The 18,499-nt window shown below is 46.1% G+C and overlaps 1 protein-coding gene across 1 annotated transcript in view; it reads right to left on the reverse strand.

The window, feature by feature from the left end:
• The window catches only part of Alk (ALK receptor tyrosine kinase), a 700,602-nt gene that overhangs the window by 126,106 nt on the left and 555,997 nt on the right, over positions 1-18,499 (reverse strand). Inside the window, exon 6 of the mRNA XM_055627271.1 lies at positions 1,164-1,295. Within this exon, the coding sequence (XP_055483246.1) occupies positions 1,164-1,295 (132 nt within the window). The remainder of the gene's footprint in view (positions 1-1,163; positions 1,296-18,499) is intronic.

Consider the following 18,499-nt stretch of genomic DNA (forward strand, 5'->3'; position numbering starts at 1 on the left):
AGTCCTAGAATGAAACAATATTCTGCAATTAAAAAAATGCAGGATTGGCATATGCTATGCTGTGGATGAATATAAAAAATACTAAGCTAATTGAATAAATTAATCAGCAAGGGAGTTGCATCTATAGAAACAGAAAGATTAATGGTTAGGGCTTGTGGCAGAAGGATGGGAGGAAAATGCAGAGATTGCAAGGTCTTTCTTTTATGTGCTTGTAAAACATTTTAAAATTCAACCATGGTAATGGCTGTACAACTCTGAAACTATATTAAAGAAGTGAAGTGTACACTTTAAATTAGTGAGTCATGTGGTGTGTGACCTGTATCACAAAAAGCCACTGATGACAAGTTTTGGAAGTGATTATGAGTGGACACCCTTGGTTGAGTAGGAAGGGTACAAAGATTGAAGAACCAACTGCACTCAATGGAGATGGTGAGAGGAGGGTTCCTACAAGAATGGACTGTTGAGGAGACTCTTCAAAGAATAGCTGAGACTCAAGAAAAGAAGTGTGTTCTAGGCAGGGGTGACCACTCAAGCAAAGCCAGGGCAGTGCCATGGAGACACAAAGTGGTTTGATATGGCTGCTGTTGGGGTGCACAGAAGATGGGGAGGAAGAGTAAGGCTTGGGAAGTGAGGGCAGTGTGGGCATAAAGACTTCTAATGTCACACCACCGGGCTGGGCCTCATCCTGCTCATTTCCTCTGGACCCGAGGATGCTGGCAGCAAAACTTAAAATATTGCATTTTTTAAAATATGCACATTCTTATGCATGTTTGTCTGCATGTGTATCATGCACACGCAAGTGGCCACAGAGGTAGGAAGAGAATATCAGATCCCTAGGAACTGGAGTTACAGGAAGTAGTAAGCCATCCAGTGTGGGTATTGGGAACTGAATCACAGTCTTTTCTAACTGAGGCAAGGGCTCTTAACCCCTGAGCATCTCTGCAGTCCCTTATTTGTGACCACAGAGCATGGAGGACTGTGTTGTTTCTAGACCTAATATCTTAGCTCTATATTCTAGGAATTGTGTTGCCAGGGGAGCCACTGGGTGTCAGGAAGGCCACTGATTCTTGCATGCATGGGGTTATGGGATAAGAGAGGGCTACAGGCATGAGTGGTTAGGACTGAGTAGGATCAGAACTGCATCCCCATCCTCATCAACTTACTGCATAACTGGCCCTCATCTTCTCCTTGGGTGCAGTCATGATGGAAGTCACAGGCTTGCCCAAGCTGGAGAACTGTTCCATTCCAACAAGTAAAGGAACTCTGCAAGGCCATCTTGGAGCCTGGGGATGTTCCTAGAGGGCACACAGACAGACACATATTCCTTGTTAGCTCGGGCAGTTGAAGGCTGGTCTTGTGGGAGGACTACTCCACCGCTCACATCCCAAGACTTGACGGAGATGCTGCATGCCCATCTGACCACACTCAAGGCTAATGGAAGCACCAAAGCCCCTCACACACATTCACAGTCTGCTCAGCATCTTACACGCCATCGACCGGCTGAGGGCTGGCCCATATTCTCTGAGAATTGTGGGATCCTTGAATCCTTAATTTTCATGTAGCAGAATCTCCTTCTGGAGGCCCTGTCACACACAACTCCGCCCACAAGGTAGAATTTGGGCTTCCAACAGGTATGCCCGGTCCAGCATAACCTTTCTAGGCTCTGACATCAGATCCTAGCATTGGAGTCACTTACTGAATAAATTTAGAGAATACAGGCACTTTCTGCTGTGGAGAGCAATACTTGTCATTGTCAGGCAGGGACCTGACTCCTCTATGATTAGCTAGGCTGAGGAGATCCTTCCTCTCTCTCTTCTATGAAAGGAAGGATTTTTGTTATATTACTAAGATGCATTCCAGTTCCCAAACCCTTAGGAACCACATTTTCCAGGAAGAAGGGAAGGCTGTGTCTTATAATGAACGTGTTGGCAGTTATTTGTTTCTGAATTAACAGCGATGCATCATGGTAACTTGCCAGCCTATTGCCACTTGAGTCTCCTGCAAACCCGAAAAACCAAGGTGGTGAGGAGAAAAAGCAGGCTGCCCAGGCATCGTCTCCCTTGCTGAATGGAGGGAAGGAAAGGTCTGTCTGCTTTCTGATACTTAGCTCTCAGTGGGAGGTGGGAAGTGGGAGGGGGAGTCTCCGGTCCCCGTGAAGATGAGCGCAGGATTCACTTGGGGTGGCCCTCAGATAAGGCTGCATTAGCTCATACTCTTTGCTGTGGTGGCTGGTGCCTTTATAGGCGTCCTACGCCAACCTCTCATGCTTGTGCTCCTGATGGTCCTGGTTCCAGGCCCCTCTACTTTGGCTGAGAAGTCAGATTAAGTAGGGCTCCCCAGACACACAATTATTAGTATCCAAAATGCTAAGCTTTTTGTTTGTTTGTTTCTTTGTTCCCTGGAGTGCTTCCTATGGCACGGACCCTAACATCACACCAAGCCCGCTTACTTCTACACTTCTTCTGCCTACCTTAGCCTATGAAGCTCTATGAGACATCTATGCAGGTCTTAACTGTGCCCATCTCAGTCTCCTATGTTAGAAAACTGAGTCCAGAGAGGTTTGATGAGTAGCCCAAGGTCTCATAGCCATCATGGGAGACTCAAACCCAGTCTGGCAGACTGCAGAGCTGCTTTCCCCACCTCATGGGAGGGGCCAGCTGGGTATGACCCTGTGCCCCCATCTGCAGGCCAGTGCAAGTTACAAAAATCTCAGTTTATCAGGTGATTTAGGGGTTATGGCACAAGTATTTCCAATGTCCTCTCCTGGAGGGAAGAGAAAGGCTCCTAACATTTGGGAGGCTCAGGAAATGCTAAGACTTGCAGGGTCTATCCCTGAGGTCATGCAGACAACAAACCATGGCTATAGAGTAGAACCCCTTCAGTGTTACTGCCTACAAGGTGGGCAGGGGGCCTCAGCATTTGTGTTTCGTTACCCATGTTGAGGTGGGACTTTTAGTGATGCAGTTGTCTTTAATTCACCCATGCTCCTGAAAGTAGCCTCAATAAACTCACTCATCCATCAAGCCAGACTTAGGGGGCAATTTTTTCTTCTGTATGTCACCAGAATGCTATCTGGGATGACCAGACAGTCACATTTCCCCAGGAAAAGCCACACAACAGATGGCCACTTGGCATGGTCATGCTGGCTTCCAGCCTGGCTGGGCTTGCTCTGAAACTTCTGGACATAGAAGAATTGGCCTCATGTCCTTCCAGGGAATCAAAATCTGGGCTCTCCAATCCATTCCTTAAGGTCCCAGGATGGGGACTCAATTGCCTTTTTTGTCTCGTCTCTTGATTCTCTTTGTGACCCCCCCCCAAGGTTACGTGATGGTACACTCATAAAGTGTCACCCATGCAGGTGACTCTCAGACTTCAGCTGTGTCAATCCCTATAACCTTCCCAACCCGCATGTGCCCTTGGCACTACTCAGCTGAGCTCCAGAAGTTACCGGCAACCTCTTATCACCTCCATGAGACTGTGTCAGCCCCTGGCCACTCTCTAACCCTCCCCAGACTCAGCCTCTCAGAGGGCTCATGAGTACCTATGCTCGGAGGTCATGTTTAGAACATACTGATTGATGTAATGGTCCCTCAACTCACAGAACCTAAAAGGATGATGAATGTTACCTTCTGTGGTGGAGGGGGACTTTACTTGGCTGGTGTAATTAAACCTTTTAGATGGATTGACCCTTCTGGATTATTCAGGGGACCCCAGGGGGACTCTAAGGGTCTTTATCAGAAGAAGGAAAGAGTCAGTAAGAAACAGGCGATCTGATGGTGGTTTTCAGATCAGATCACAGGGGCAAAGGACCTGTTCCCTCCCTTGCTTCTGGGACCAGACCTTTCTGGAGAGAAAAGCCTGAAATTCAGAAGCTAAAGGCAGAACTGGTGCCAATCAGCGCACTGTTCTTCCAAACACCTCACCCAGGAATAGCATTGTGACTTTTCAAGCACCTGCCTCAGCTAAGCCTCGTTAGATGATGCTAGCTGACCTTGGACCCATTTCCCGGTGACAAGCATCTTCCCCACTCTCTGCTTTCTCACAGGAGACCTTAGAAGGACAAACTGTGCCCTCTCTGCTGCTTTGTTAGGTAATAAACTCTTTGTCTAAAGATCAGTCTGATTCTGTGTCTCTCTCCTGCTGGATCTCCCCCAAACTTAACAAAAGAAGCATGAATTTGAGAACAGGAGGGAAGGTTGTGGCCCAGGGACCACACGGGACCTGCAGAAGTTAGAAGAGGCAGGGAAACTGGGTCTCAAGAGGAAACAGCCATGCCCAACAGCATGTTTCTAGAAACTTCCCAGTGTATCTCGATATCAGACAGTTTTGTACATGCTCAATGAAAGTGATTTCAGACATTGGCCCTCTGGAGCAGTAAGAGAATAAATTTGTGTTGTTTGAAGCCATTAAGCTTCTGGTGGTTCATTACAGCAGGGGCAGGAAATTAATACACAGTCTAAAACCAGCTCTAGCAGGAATCCTTGGCTGTGGCAACCATCGCCTTGGCCAGCCAGACCCCAGTGCAACGTGAGATGGATGTCTCAGTGCTCTCAATTGCTTCTGGGATGAAGAGTGCCCTGCGACAGTTCTCTGGCCTGGTCACCTCTCCCCCTCTTGTTCATGGAGAAGGAAGGATGTTACCCACGTTTCCGTGTCCCAGGACAGCACAGGATAAAGTTTTTTCCAGTGGTTCTCAGGTTCTAAGCACTGCTTGCATTCTAACGTGCAGTAAAGCCTTGCCCTCTTTCCCACACCGTGTCAGTGACAAACACTCTCAGACAAAAACCTAGCATCAGGGAAATGCAATCAAATGACTCTAAGATTCTCTCTTACACTCGACAGTATGGCTAAGATCAAAAATTCAAGTGACAGGCATGCTGGAGAGGATGTGGGGAAAGGGGAACACTCCTCCACTGCTGATGGGAGTACGAAATTGTACAGCCAGTTTGGAAATCAATCTGGCGTGTTCTCAGAAAATTGGGAATAGTTCTACCTCAAGACCAGCCATATCACTCCTGGGCATATACCCAAAAGATGCTCCACCATACAACAAGGACATTTGCTCAACTATATACATCGCAGCTTTATTCGTAATAGCCAGAAACTGAAAACAACCTAGATGTCCCTAAACTGAGGAATGGATACAGAAATTGTGGTACATTTACACAATGGAATCCTACTCAGCTATTAAAAACAAAGACATCATGCAATTTTCAGGCAAATGGATGGCACTAGTAAATATCATCTTGAGTGAGGTAACCCAGACCCAGAAAGACACAAATGGTATGTGGATGTTAGCCATAAAATACAGGATGACCATGCTACAATCCACAGACCCAAAGAAGCCAAGGAACAAGATCCCAAGGGAGGATGCTTGAATCTCACTCAGGAAGGGGAAGTAAAATAGACACCTGAAACAGATAGAGAGAGGGAACTGGGTTAGAAAGGGGGTGTGGAGGGCAAGTGGGATGGGGATCAGGTGTGGGGAGAGCAGTGCGGAGGGGGGGGCATATGACCATCGAGAGTGAGAAGGGAAGTTGGTACTGGACACATCTCTGGGACAGGGGAGGCTCCCAGAAGTATATGGGATGACTCTAGCTGAGAATCGTAGGAGCGAGAGATATGGAGCCTGAACTGTACATGGCTATGGCCACTTCCTGTAGCCTGGCAGGACTTCCAATGGAGGGAGAGGACACCAGCCCACTCATAAAACCTTCGACCCAAGTTAGTCCTGCCTACAAGAAGTGTAGGGATAAAGATGGAGCAGAGATTGAGGGAATGGCCCAGTTTGAGACACACCCCACGGGAGAGAGCCAGCCTCTGACACTGTTAATGATACTCTGCTATGCTTGCAGACAGGAGCCTAGTGCAACTGTCTTCTGAGAGGCTTCATCCAGCAGCTGATGGAAACAGATGCAGAGACCCACAGCCAAACAATAGGCTGAGATCTTCGAGTCTTGTGGAAGAGTTCGTGGAAGAATTGAGAGAGTGTGAGGGGTCAAGGACACCACAGAAGGCATACAGAGGAAACTAACCTGGCCCCATGGGGGCTCATAGAGACTGAACCACCAACCAAAGAGCCTTCATGGCTGGACCTAGACGCCCTACACACATGTAGCAGATATGCAGCCTGGTCAATATGTGAGCCTCCTAACAATGGGAGGAGGGGCTGTCTCTGACTCTGCTTCCTGCCTTTGGATCCCTTTCCCCTAGCTGGGCTGCCTTTTCAGGCCTCAGCGGGAGAGGATGTGCTTAATCCTGCTGATACTTGATGTATCAGGGTGGGTTGTTACCCATGGGGCCTCTCCTCTTCTCTGAGAAGAAAGGGAGGGAAGAAGAAGGCTTGGGGTGTGAGGGTGGGACTGGGAGGACAGGAGGGAAGTGGCTGCAATCAGGCTGTAAAGTGATTAAATATATTAATCAATGAAAGAAATTAAAAGCACATCAGAGTCAATGTTCTTGTGAAAAGGTCAGGTGTAGAGTTCATTTTCTGGATTAATTCCATACACCGATTTTCCACTTTTCAGTCATGTTTTAACTTAAATTCCAGGTTAAAAACAACAACAACAATACACACCTGTGTTAAACATTCGTTTTGACTAGGAGCCTAGTGACACTGCCTGACCTCTCTACCCTCCTTTGGACAAAGGTCCAAAATCGTTTCAATCCTATCTCCAAACAGCAAGTGTTTAACCTTCAAAACCATGTGCTGATGGCGTCAAGAGGGTGGAAATTCAATCCAATTATGTTTGGATATCTAGAGAAAAGACCTTTGAGAAGGGACTAGATTATGACATCAGTGTGGAGCCCCCTGCAATTGGATCTTACTGGCTTCATTTAAAAAAAAAAAAAAAGAAAAAAGACCAGACAGAAACACATTTATACTCTGGCTGTGATATGGTACAGCTGAAGAGGGGGCAGAGCTGTCACTCTGTTCTCTGGATTTCTAGCTGTGAGCTGCATGGAACCCAGGCATTTAAGATGGTAAGGATGGCTCTCCACATGGGCTCAGTGACTTCATTTTCAACAGGAGAGCCTTACTCACAGCACAGATCACTCTCACTCCGGCCTGCCACAGAGAAGACAAGAAAACCAAAGGCATTCCAAAGCCTCCCTTGACTTACAGGACACTTTAAGCTGCTCTGTTTATCCATATTGTGCATCTTTACTGTGCATCTTCAAGGGCACATAAGTGCTTCACATACCGGATATGTCTTATTACATCTCTTACCTTTCCTTTATTTAAAATAAAGTCAGTTGTCTAAAGTTGGAAGCAAGGTAAAAACAAACAAACAAACAAACAAACAAACAAACAAGAGTACCCCAGAATCCCGCCACCCCAGGCCTCTCTCTCTCCTCTTTAAAAAAAAAGTCTTTCTCCACAAAGAGAGCAACAGAACCAAAAAATCTGGGCACAGGGGTTTTCCCTGAGACTGATACTCCAACCAAGTAGCATGCATGAAGATAACCTAGAACCCCTGCACAGATGTAGCCCATGACAGTGTCCAAGTGGGTTCCATAGTAATGAGAACAGGGACTGTCTCTGACATGAACTGATTGGCCTGCTCTCTGATCACCTCCCCCTGAGGGGGGGGCAGCCTTACCAGACCACAGAGGAATACAATGCAGCCACTCCTGGTGAGACCTAATAGACTAGGATCAGAACGAAGAAAAAGAAGACCTCCCCTACCAGTGGACTCAAGGAGGGGCATGTGTGGAGAAGGGGGAGAAAAGGAGGGGTTGTGAGGGGAGGAGGGAGGAAGCTATAGGGGGGATACAAAGTGAATAAAGTGTAATTACTAAAAAAAATTTAAAAAATGTCTAATTTATCTTGAATCCTTTCTTTCTGTGATTAGAAAGTGTTCATAGTCTTCTATACGTGTCCAGGTCTTCAAATAATTGTGGTGCCATCACAAACTTTTCCAAGCGCTTTAAATAGTTCCCCCTTGGGTTCTTTTTAATAGCTACCATCCAGTGTGATACCGGTCATCATTTATTTAAACATTATTCAACCATTGAGCTGCTAGTCTGTTTATAATAATACTTTGAAGAATATCTTTGTGCATAAACCTTTGCCTGCCTTTCCGACTATTTTCATAGGCTAGATTCCCAGAAGTGGAATTACTGAATCAAAAGGTATAAACATTTTAAAAGCTCTTGATACACATTGCCAAATTGCTTTCTAGAAGTGAATCCAATTTACACTCTTCCCCAGCTGTGTTCATATACACACGCCCTTCATTCCACATCCTGGTCCACCCTGCCAGACTATTATCAGAATTTTTGTTTTAAGCTAAGAGCTGTTTACTTTGAATTTTTCTGAGAAGGAGGTTTTCATGTGTTCTCAGCTTTTAAATTCTTTTTATTCTTTTCAGGGCTGGGAAAAAAAAAACCTCATGGTGTCAGAATTGTTAGGGAAGTCTCTGCCTGCCTCTTCCCTTCATCAAAAAGTACACACTGATTTGTCTGAGATCATTTAACAAGGGCTTGAATGCATTCTATTTACATATAGAGAGTATAGCTTCATAGTGAATTTTGTTATACAGGTATCTAAAGTTTCAAAGAAATCTGAATGTGTTCTATTTTCTTGATGACTTCTTTTCCTTCTTTTCGTTATCCCTCTTAATTTAATCTTAGTCCCTCCTTCATTTCTTCTCTCTTTCTCGCTCTCTGATGCTTAGAGAGTTTATTTCCTGTGAGACTGATAAGCAAGTGTGGGTCAACCTTCATTGTTTTGGGGTTGACTTATTCTTGGGGATATCTTCCACCAGCTCTTCCCTCTTGTCAGCTAGGTACTGGACCTTGATCCTCACCCATTTTTATGGGTTCCTTCTTTCTCTCTTAGAACATTCCTTTCTCTTTCTGAACACATTACTTCTTGCATGGAACATAGCTGAGGCTCTACGTCATAGTATTATTAGCTGTTTGTCTTCTTCAGCAAACTGCCGCTGACTTGAATGGAGGTGCTGAGTCTTAGGCCGAGTCTGCAATGGTGTCTGGTAATATAGGCCTCCCCATCCCTGTAATAACTGGGGATTGAAATGGTCCTGCATATCAGTGGAAGAAAGTGTTATTAAACTTTGTATTGAGAGAATAAAGTTCCAGAGTGGTCATTGGTTTGCCGAGGGATTGGCAGAGATCTATGCCTTTTCACATTGTGTTTTTTCTCATTGGTGCTTTGTCTGTCTAAGGAGTCCTTCGAGGGATGGATGTGCCCAACGCTGAAAGTGGGCACAGTGCGCAGACAGTCTACATGCTTGCCCTTCACCCACAAGCCTTGACAAAGAGGGCTGTAGAAGCAGACTAGAGTGCTGCTTTCATTCTTTGGATGCCCGGGAATTATGGCTTTTTATCCCCGGGGCCTCTCCCCAGGTTCAGGCTCATCAGAAACTCAAATAACTGTCTCTTTCAGTCCTCTTTTCTCTGATATCTCTCTTCCTCTCCTGGAGCCTACCAGATTCCTTGGTAGAGTCTCCCCTGGACAGAGCGAGCTTTACGCTTACCAGAGACTCAATTAGATGGAGTCCAGGTACTCCGATCTCTCTACTGCCAGCCCAAACTCAGAACTAATGAGGCAAAACCAAAAACAAGTGCTCTGTCTCCTCAAGTTCTTCTTTTATGGGGCCCATAAATTCCTAGGAGGAAAATATCCTTGGTGAGTGGTTTTAAACAAGGGCCTACGCTTCGTAAATAGCATCTTCTCTGTGGTTGTACAAGCATTGCTCCACCCTGAGGAGTAGGCGACCCCAACGCCCTGGGTGATTGTAGCCTGTCTCTGGAGCAATGAGCGGGGGTGGGGAGTGGGGGAGGAGAGGCTTGGGCATGAAAAAGAAGCCCTCGTATCTCTGCAGGTGTACGAGGGGTGCCGGTATTTTCCAAGTATCACCGAAACACCCCAGGTTCCCCAGTCACATATGGTAAGAGATCAAATCACCCGTGGGAGGGCTGATGCTCAGGGCCCTTTGGTCAGTAATGGTCTTCACTATGGAAATTTACTTATTAGCCCTTGAAACAGCACTTCCTGCCAGACCAACAATGTGAGTCACTGGGCATATTAAATCCCTGTCACTCCTTTTAGCCTAGCATTTTAATAGCCTGCAATGTGCTTCCTTAAGCCTTCTTTGTCTGAAGCCCATAAAAACCTAGTCGAACAGTTATTATTCCCACTTGATTAATCAGAAGACTGGGAGTTTAAGGGCCTAAGCAATGCTTGTTGCTTTTTAAATAGTTGCTTTTAAAACATGTAACCAGTTGCTTACTGGGATGTTTTGTTAGTAAACCAGAGACAAGGACCCAGAACTTGGCCAGATGGTCCCCCAGTGACATCTTGTCCCGTGACTCATGATAGATCATCTGCTATAAATAGTGCCCGATGTCCACCGGAGTCACTTGGCAGGCAGGTGAGAAACAGTGTTTGTGCTCTTGTGTCGCCTCAGCCAATGTCATCTGTATATCTGGAGGAGATGCCCTTGGCATTGGTGGTGCTCAAAGACGCCTGGATGTTTCTGGGGCACACAGCTGAGTGGTATGACCTTGGAGGACTGTAGGAATCTGAAGTTCAGTATCTGTGGGATCTTGGATATTTTCTTTGTCTCTGTGCCTCCACTGTCTTCTGGCACAATGGAATGTTGACCTCAGATCTTATCTCGAAGCCTTTTTCCATCCATGAGCTCCTGATTGGGTTCTAAGCAATGGCCCTGATGGCTACATGTTGATGAGATGGATTTGCTATCATTAGTGCCAACTTGATTAATGCCCACCATTGAGGATGGCTCTCCCTTGAAGCCTTCTGCTAAGCTGCTCACCCTGCAAGCTGGCCTTACATTGGCATTTCCTGTCCCAGTCATCTGTCATTTGCATCTTGGAACATCTCTTCCGAAACAGCACGGCACATTTGTTTGTCTATTTATCTTCTCAGTGGATGCTGCAGAAATTAGTTTAGATTTGCATCGGCAACACATGTGGTCCAGGTCAAGCTCCAGGAACCGCTGTTCTGCACTGTGGGTTCACTCGCTGGGCACGACTCCTTCTCTGACTGCATCCGAACAGAAACACACACACATCCCCCCTCCTCCATTTGTGTGTTAGAGATTACATGCTATGAAGTCTACACAGCTCTCCAACTCAAATTTATTTTTTAAATGAGTGTCCAATTTTAGGGCACTTAATTTTTAATTAAGGGGTTTATGTGGCATTTTAAAAAGACACATTTGTCTCAGTTTTCTGACCATCTCCTACCTGCTTGCTCTTGCCTAACCAATGGCATTTATTGGTTAGGGGTGGGGACTGAGAGCTGCTTTGGTGAGAGGGGGGGTTTCTCTTAAATCAAATTGGAGATGATATGTGGAAGAGCTTTTAATACAGGGTTTGTGGTTAAGCTTGGGCTAGAGTTGGAGCCCAGGGCTGGGCTGGGCTCCCACCTGCCTGGTAAAAACTTCGAACTGCCCAGACCTGGGAGAGCCAGGTGCTTAGGGGTAAACCAGCCAAGAGACATGAAAATGAATGGTGACATGATGAGGATGGAGTCAAACAGTGTGTATGGGCCGATAGCCAGAGCTTCCTTGCTGACTTTGATGGGGGCATTGGAAAGCTTGTGAACTGTGTAAATTAAGCCTGGCAGAAACCCGTCCTTTTGAAGGCTTTGGGCCTCATAAATTGTAGTGTGGACAACCTCATTAAAGATCTGGCATCTTGGTGTGTATGCTAAAGGAGCGGCCCGTCACAGATGGCTGCCTGTGGGCGGAGGAAGAAAACACTATTCTACGGAGTAGGAGAGCTAGATGGAAGCCTCACCTTGCCTCTAGGTCTCTGAGACCATGTGCAAGTCCTTTGAGTTTTGGATATGATTTCTTAGTGTCAATATTCTCTAAAGTCAAGCATCCCTTGGGCTAAGGCTACTGTTTCCACAGACATCAGAATCATCCAGTAATGGAGCTGCGTTTTGGGTCCACTGAAAGCTGTCAGAGAAAGGTGTCTAGAAGAGGCCATGGACTAGCCTGTTCCTCAAGCTTTTGGGATAATAACTAGGTGCACTCAAGTCTGAGGACCTCTCATGTTGGATAAATGGTCTAGTTTTTTTTCTCTCTCTCTCTTTGTGGGAACCTAAGCCCTCATTGCCGATCACTGCCACTCTGCTGGGTTCCTTCATGTTCAGGAGTTCCCTTTGAACCCAGACTTCATTTCTGTGATGACTGAGGCAGGTTCAAGGCTGAATTCTGTTTAGTTTGTGCTGATAAGATCCATTAAGGTGCAGGGAAATAACTCCAGATTCCGGTTTCCTTCTGCTGGTCAGTGGGGTGAATACCAACTCAACGCCTGGGTTTCCCTCAAGAGTGCAACTTACAGGTTTCTGCAAAGGTCATGCGAGATGATACATCTACAGAACAATAGGTATGTCAGCTCTTCTTCTGAGCTAACCACAGAGGGCATGGAGTTCAGAGTATTAGTCATGAAATATGGGCAGGGAGATCCATGAGGTTGGCTAGGCAGGAGCAGTCTTAGGGACCTAAGGAAGCCTTGGGAGTTCTTCACACTGCAGGATAGAGTTAAGGCTCTACAGAGCCAGATCCCTCGAGCAAAAATAACGATGGAGACAAACCCAAAGTAATTTTCAGAACAAATAATAGTTATGAAAAAATACCACACGCAACGATGAATTCTCAGCTCTATTTGCCTCTGGAGTCAAGCTCTGGTCAGATTTAGCTTTTTGAACCCGGCTTCTTCAAGGCCTAATTTTATTATAGTCTCTGCTGCATAGTCCATAGCTCTAGCTCCATGGTCCACCTTCCCATGCCTCTTTGAATCTAATTAGGTATCAAGATTTGTGGCTTCTTTTTGTGGCTGTGTAACCAGTTTTGGCTATCTAGAATCATCTCAGTTTCCTCTACCTTACATGCCAAGTCCTTAATCCCCTTGCTTGTCCTTCTCAAAAAAAAAAAAAAAAAGCCTTGTATCTTCTTCTGTGCAGGAGGGTTTGGTTTACCCATGTTACCTCCTGGAGAGCACCTGGCACATTGTATGTATTAATGATTTTATGCCAAAGAAGGACAAACTAGACCACTCAGAATGTCATGAAGCATGACTTCCTTGAGTCTTGTTAGGGATTTCTTAGTCCCTTGAGTTATACCAAAGAGAAAATCCCAACCTCATTCTTCTCCCTCCTTACCATCCAATTCAATGCTTCGTTTACTAGAGGGCTGTTTTCAGGATTTTTCCGTAAGCCTGGAACTGAATGAGAGCAGTGAAGAGAGAATAGCTTAGAGACCTAATTTGATACAGTGGGCACAGGGATACTGGGGCTGGTATTGAAGGATGAGAGAGAACCAGCCAAAGGAAATGGCCAGGATGGGAAGGGTGTCATGATCTAGAAACAGAGCAAATGCCATTATGGCCCAGAATGCTTGGTCACAAAGGGTCAATAGGGCTGTCTGTAGAAGAAGGGAGAGGCATAGTCAGGTAGGATCCTGAAAATTAAGGTTAGGAGTGTGGACTTTATATAAGGAATTTTAACAGCAGACTTCAAAACAAGAACTCAGGTAAGTCTTTTTTTTAACCTAATTAATTTTAAGTGTGTGTGTGTGTGTGTGTGTGTGTGTGTGCGCACACAATTGTCTGTATTTGGGTCATGTGCATGCAGGTGTCTGTAGAGAACACAAGAGGACATTGAATTCCCTGGAACTGGAGATGTAGGTGCTGAGAGACAAACCTGGTCCTCTGCAAGAGCAGCAAGTGTTCTCACCTGCTGAGCCATCTCTTCAGGCCAGCTGCTAAGTCTTAATGAAGTTCACTCTGAGCGATTTGGAGAGATTAAGGTGGGGAGTGAACTGAAGTGTGAAAAGCCACTGGCTCGCTGCCTCTGTGACTGTCCACGAAAGTCATGAGGATAGTTAGGGTGAGGTTGATGATTCTCGAGCTGAAGAGACACAAGTGGATATGAGTGACATGCCGAGGAGTCCCTGACAGGATTAGTGGCTTGGGGGTGAGGATGAGAAAGATGGCAACATGAGAGACGGCGTTCGGATGAAGCCAGGGATGCCAGTTAACATGGAAAGACCATGAGGGCTTGTTTCAGATTCCTTCTCCCTGTGACTTTGCTGAGAACCACACAGATTTATAAAGGCCATCAGAACAAGGCAGGGTGTTCTTCATTTTCACGGCTGAGCTCTCTGAAGAAATTAAAAATGTCTTATCCCTTTGCAGCCTCCACGGTCTTTTTTCCCCAAAGGTTTCCCTATTTGACATTTATCTTCATTGCTTTTTCTGAAAAGGTACACCAATAATTTTATTTTTAATATTATAAATGACCCTTGTGAACATTTTTCCATTAATCTCTCTGAAACATGGTGATATGTAACTATTCGGCACCACAGCTCCTCGAAAAATGTGTCATTTTCTTTTCTTGTTTGTTCAGTAAACAATGAGCAATCCCAATTGTACGTTGGAGAATTAATACTAATCACAACTAAATTATAGCTACAAGTGTGATCACTGCAGGGACCAGGCTTTAGGCTATGTAGTAGAGAAGCCTGCTTGGGATGGAAGAGGAGAGGAAATGGGGTGGGGGATCATTCAGACTGGAGGAATAAGACAGGACCACCTGGCCATGTGTGATAGCTCCTGAGCGCCCCCTTGTGGAAATGGATGGACTCAGCCCTCGTGCGGCTAGAAGGAAGGTCACCCCTAGAGCCTGGCTCAAGGGCAGAAGGGGTGGCTGCTGGCTGAAAGGACAGGAAAGCCATTGGATGTTGGTGCAGGTACCAGCCATGTTACCAGGAGCCATCCCTTGCCATGTATCGAGTGTTCATAATGTCTTAGATCAAGCAAAAAGCTCTCTCTATATGTATCTATTTATCTCTATACATGTACATATATCTATGTGAAACATTTCTTACCTCCTGTTTATTTTTCTTTATCTTTCTACAGTGTCTTGTTATAAAGTCCACTATCCCACTGTCCCCATCTCTGGAGGGTTAGGATTACGGATGTACTTTCCTGCACCTGGTTATTATCTGCTCTTACTGAGATGAAAACTGGACCCCAGAGAAGGATTTGTGAGGTCACTTTCAAGGTCATGGCAAATTGGCAGCACTAGGGTTTTATGTCTGCCTCCCTGGGAAGCCTACGTTTTTAAACAACTCTCTAGAGCCACCAGAGTAGGAAAGGTCATTGTAGAAGGCACGGGAATAAACAGAGTGGACTGTGGACTTCAAGCCAGTAGACTGTCACAGAGCATGTTCATGACCTCCTAGAGATGAAATCCCTCAAGGTGGTGCTTGGTTGTAATCCCAGAACTTGGGAGGCAGGGGCAGGGGGCCATGGGTTTGAGATAGCTGGAGGTACATTACAAGGCTGTCTCAAAACAACCTTAGGCACAAGACAAAAAGAACAACCATCAACCCCCCAAACAAATAAAAATCTAACCAGGCTGGAGAGAGAAAGGGAAACCCAGGCAAGCAAGGTGGTTGTATTAGTGAGCTGCGGAAAACTGGGAGGCCAGAGGCTATGTGAGTCTAGGACAGGATCCTGGTCTCTTAAAAGACCAACAAGAATGATTTGAGAGAACCGATAGCTGCTAAGACAAAGTCCAGCCACAGTGAGCAAGAGGGAAAGCTGAATATCATATTTCATGGTTTGTCCCCCTGAGCCACACGAAAATTTCATCCCTATCAGAGGTTGCTGCAAGATGGCATGGGGGGAGGGGCGGTGTACTCATTTCTCTTCTCATCAAACACAGAAGCAGACTCAGCGATGAGCCACTAACGTTGGCCCATAGAATCCACTATGGAGTGGAAAGTGTAGAGGTTGGGGGATAAGTGGGGAGCACTGGAAGACAGAGGCAGCAGGCTCTTCACACCGTGAGTGGCAGGACTCAGGGGACTCAGGCTGTGACTAGAAGTGGGTGGAACCTTCAAGTCCTGCCCCTTCTCAGCCTCCTCTGGGAACTACATCACATGCTCCATGACCTCCCCAAAGAGCCACCAGCTAGTGCCCAAAGCTTGACTGTGGGGAAACATTCCAGCTCAAAAAGTAACAGGGTCAAATGAGGCGATCATGATCAAGCGTCTTTGTAAACCACCTCGCGGTAGCAAACGATTGCCTTTTTATTTGTAGTAGGAACAGCCTGATAGTCACACAACGAACTCACTGAGACCAGTGAGCCCCACTCCCTTACCTCCTCATCTTTATTGAAATGTTACCTTTTCAGAGAAGCTTTCCCTGTGATCAGATCTCAAATCCTTGCCCTCGCCCAAGTTAGACTCTCTTGTCACTTCTATGTTGTTTCTCCTTGCTGCATGCTTCAGGCAATATTCACTTTTTCATTAGTTCAGTTGTCTGTTTCCCCACTTAGCATTCAAGGGATGCAAAGAGAACTTACTGGATTTTCAGTACTGAATGGCCAGAGCCTAGAGTACTGTCTGATATACTGTGTGAGTGTGATAAATGTTTGTTGAAAGCACAAGTGGACACCACTGTTTAAGAACTACTTCATGCAATAGGCTCAGAAGGGGGATTTGTGCATCGTTCACAATTTAGAGTAGATATTTTGGAGGAAATGCCAATTTTGCTGAGGAGGACTTCAACAGAAACCCAGTTCTCATGACTGGAAGTGGGAAAGCTGGCATTTGTGTACATGGAAAGTAACCCAAGCAGAGGAGCCTTGCAAAGTTAGCAACCTTGGAGCAGTTTTAACTCGCACAGGAACAGCTGCATACTGTAGATAGGCAGCCATCATATTGCAGATCTGGGGGATGGATAAAGCTGTGGCAGGTGGTTCTGTGCTGTGTCACACACAGAGAGCAGGGCAGATGACTAATCTACAGTAAAGACAGCCAGAAAGAGTCCCTCCTAGACCTGAATCAAGATGGTGACCCTAATCTAGCACTGGGGAGCGGATAGGTCATCCTTCCAGCCAGTGGCACAGGGGCATCCTAGAGGACATGAGGAGAACTTCAGTGCTATTTAGTTTGATAGACACAGTCCAGGGTGTGGGATGTGCTAAGGAATGCGGGAAAGGGGTTGAGTCTCTCATGAAATGACCAAGGTTGCCTGTATTGGTAAGAAGTCCAGAATTTCCTGGCACGTTTTAGTTTTTAGTTCTCTTATAAGGTTCTCAGTTTAGAGTTGAACCCTAGAAGTACAAAGCAGGGAGAAATGTTATAAAGAGGAAGAGGAGAATGAGAAGGAGGAGAAGGAGGAGGAGAAGCATGTGGAGGAGAAGGAGAAAGAGGAAGAGGGATGATAGGCAGGGAGGAAGGGATAATGATGATCATGATGGACCAATTGGTGATGGACCAATAGCCCATGAGTGCCTACTATGCACTGGTCACCTTTTCTTATGCTGCCTTTCAATGATTCCTTGAGGGACATAAGCACACAAAAAGATCACTGGTGTAGGATGGCAATTGTCAAAGTAATGGGAAATAGCTAGTGTGAGTGAACAAATGGAACCTATATGCATTATTGATAGGATTGTAAAATCCAAGTGCAGTGGAAGACAGTATAGAGAGTCCTCCAACAAAGCACAACCAAGCTGTAATTACCTCATGACTTAGCTTGGAGCAGACAAATTCCTCCCCGCGACCCCCCGCAGCACACACCGGCACCTTGTTGGTGACTTGGGCCATAGCCTCCAAAAATGCTGCGCCTATGCTGGCTTGCCCCTTGTGGCTCTCCGTTATTGTACTTGGGACACCAGAGAGAAGCCTGCATGTGCCAGAGAGGGTGTCATGTAATTTTGTATTCTGATCCTGAACAAACAGAGGCAGAGCCTCCCTCAGTCCCTGGGAAGTGTTAACTGAGACAGTCTCCTTGCCTTTTGAAGATCTCAGGTTAATGACCAATTCTACCAGGGAATCATCCAAGACATTGCCAGCGCATGGTTTACTATCTCGGGATTGTCTTAGGTCAGAAGTAGACCACTCTGGGCTGGCGATGTAGTTCAGCTGGCGCAGTGCTTGCCAGCATGCACAAAGCCTGAGGTTCGATCCCAGTACTGCATCTGGTGTGGTGGTACCTGACTATAGTCCCAGCATTCAGGAGGTACAGGTAAGAGGGTCAGAATTTGAAGGCTGTGGCAAGCTACATAGTGAGTTTGAGGCTAGCCTGGGCTAAATTAAACCCTCTCTTTTAAAAAAAAAAGCCATTTTTGTAAGAATGTACCCTAGAGCAGATGCCTGGGCACTGGGCTGGACTCAGGACATCTCAGAGCCAAGCAACCTGTCCCTTCTTATCCCTTCTCTTGGTCATGTTGAAAGCCTGAGGCCTCCTGCCAGCTGAGGGTGGGGGTGGAAGGGTAGGCTGGGTGGGTGATGAGCTAGTACAGTGCTGAGTCTGGGGTTGAAGACCTCTGTGGACTGTCATAGAAAGGAACTGGATATGAAAGCCACCTGTCAGAATACGTAGGGAGGTCAGGGGGTGTGGACATGGCCGTACCCTTACAAAGAGTAGGATTCCTTCAGACGTCGTGAATTTCTTTAGTCATGCTTATGAGGTTGCTTCT

The sequence above is a fragment of the Psammomys obesus genome, unplaced genomic scaffold (genome assembly GCF_907164565.1).
Source record: "Psammomys obesus unplaced genomic scaffold, mPsaObe1.curated_primary_1811, whole genome shotgun sequence".
Lineage (NCBI taxonomy): Eukaryota > Metazoa > Chordata > Mammalia > Rodentia > Muridae > Psammomys > Psammomys obesus.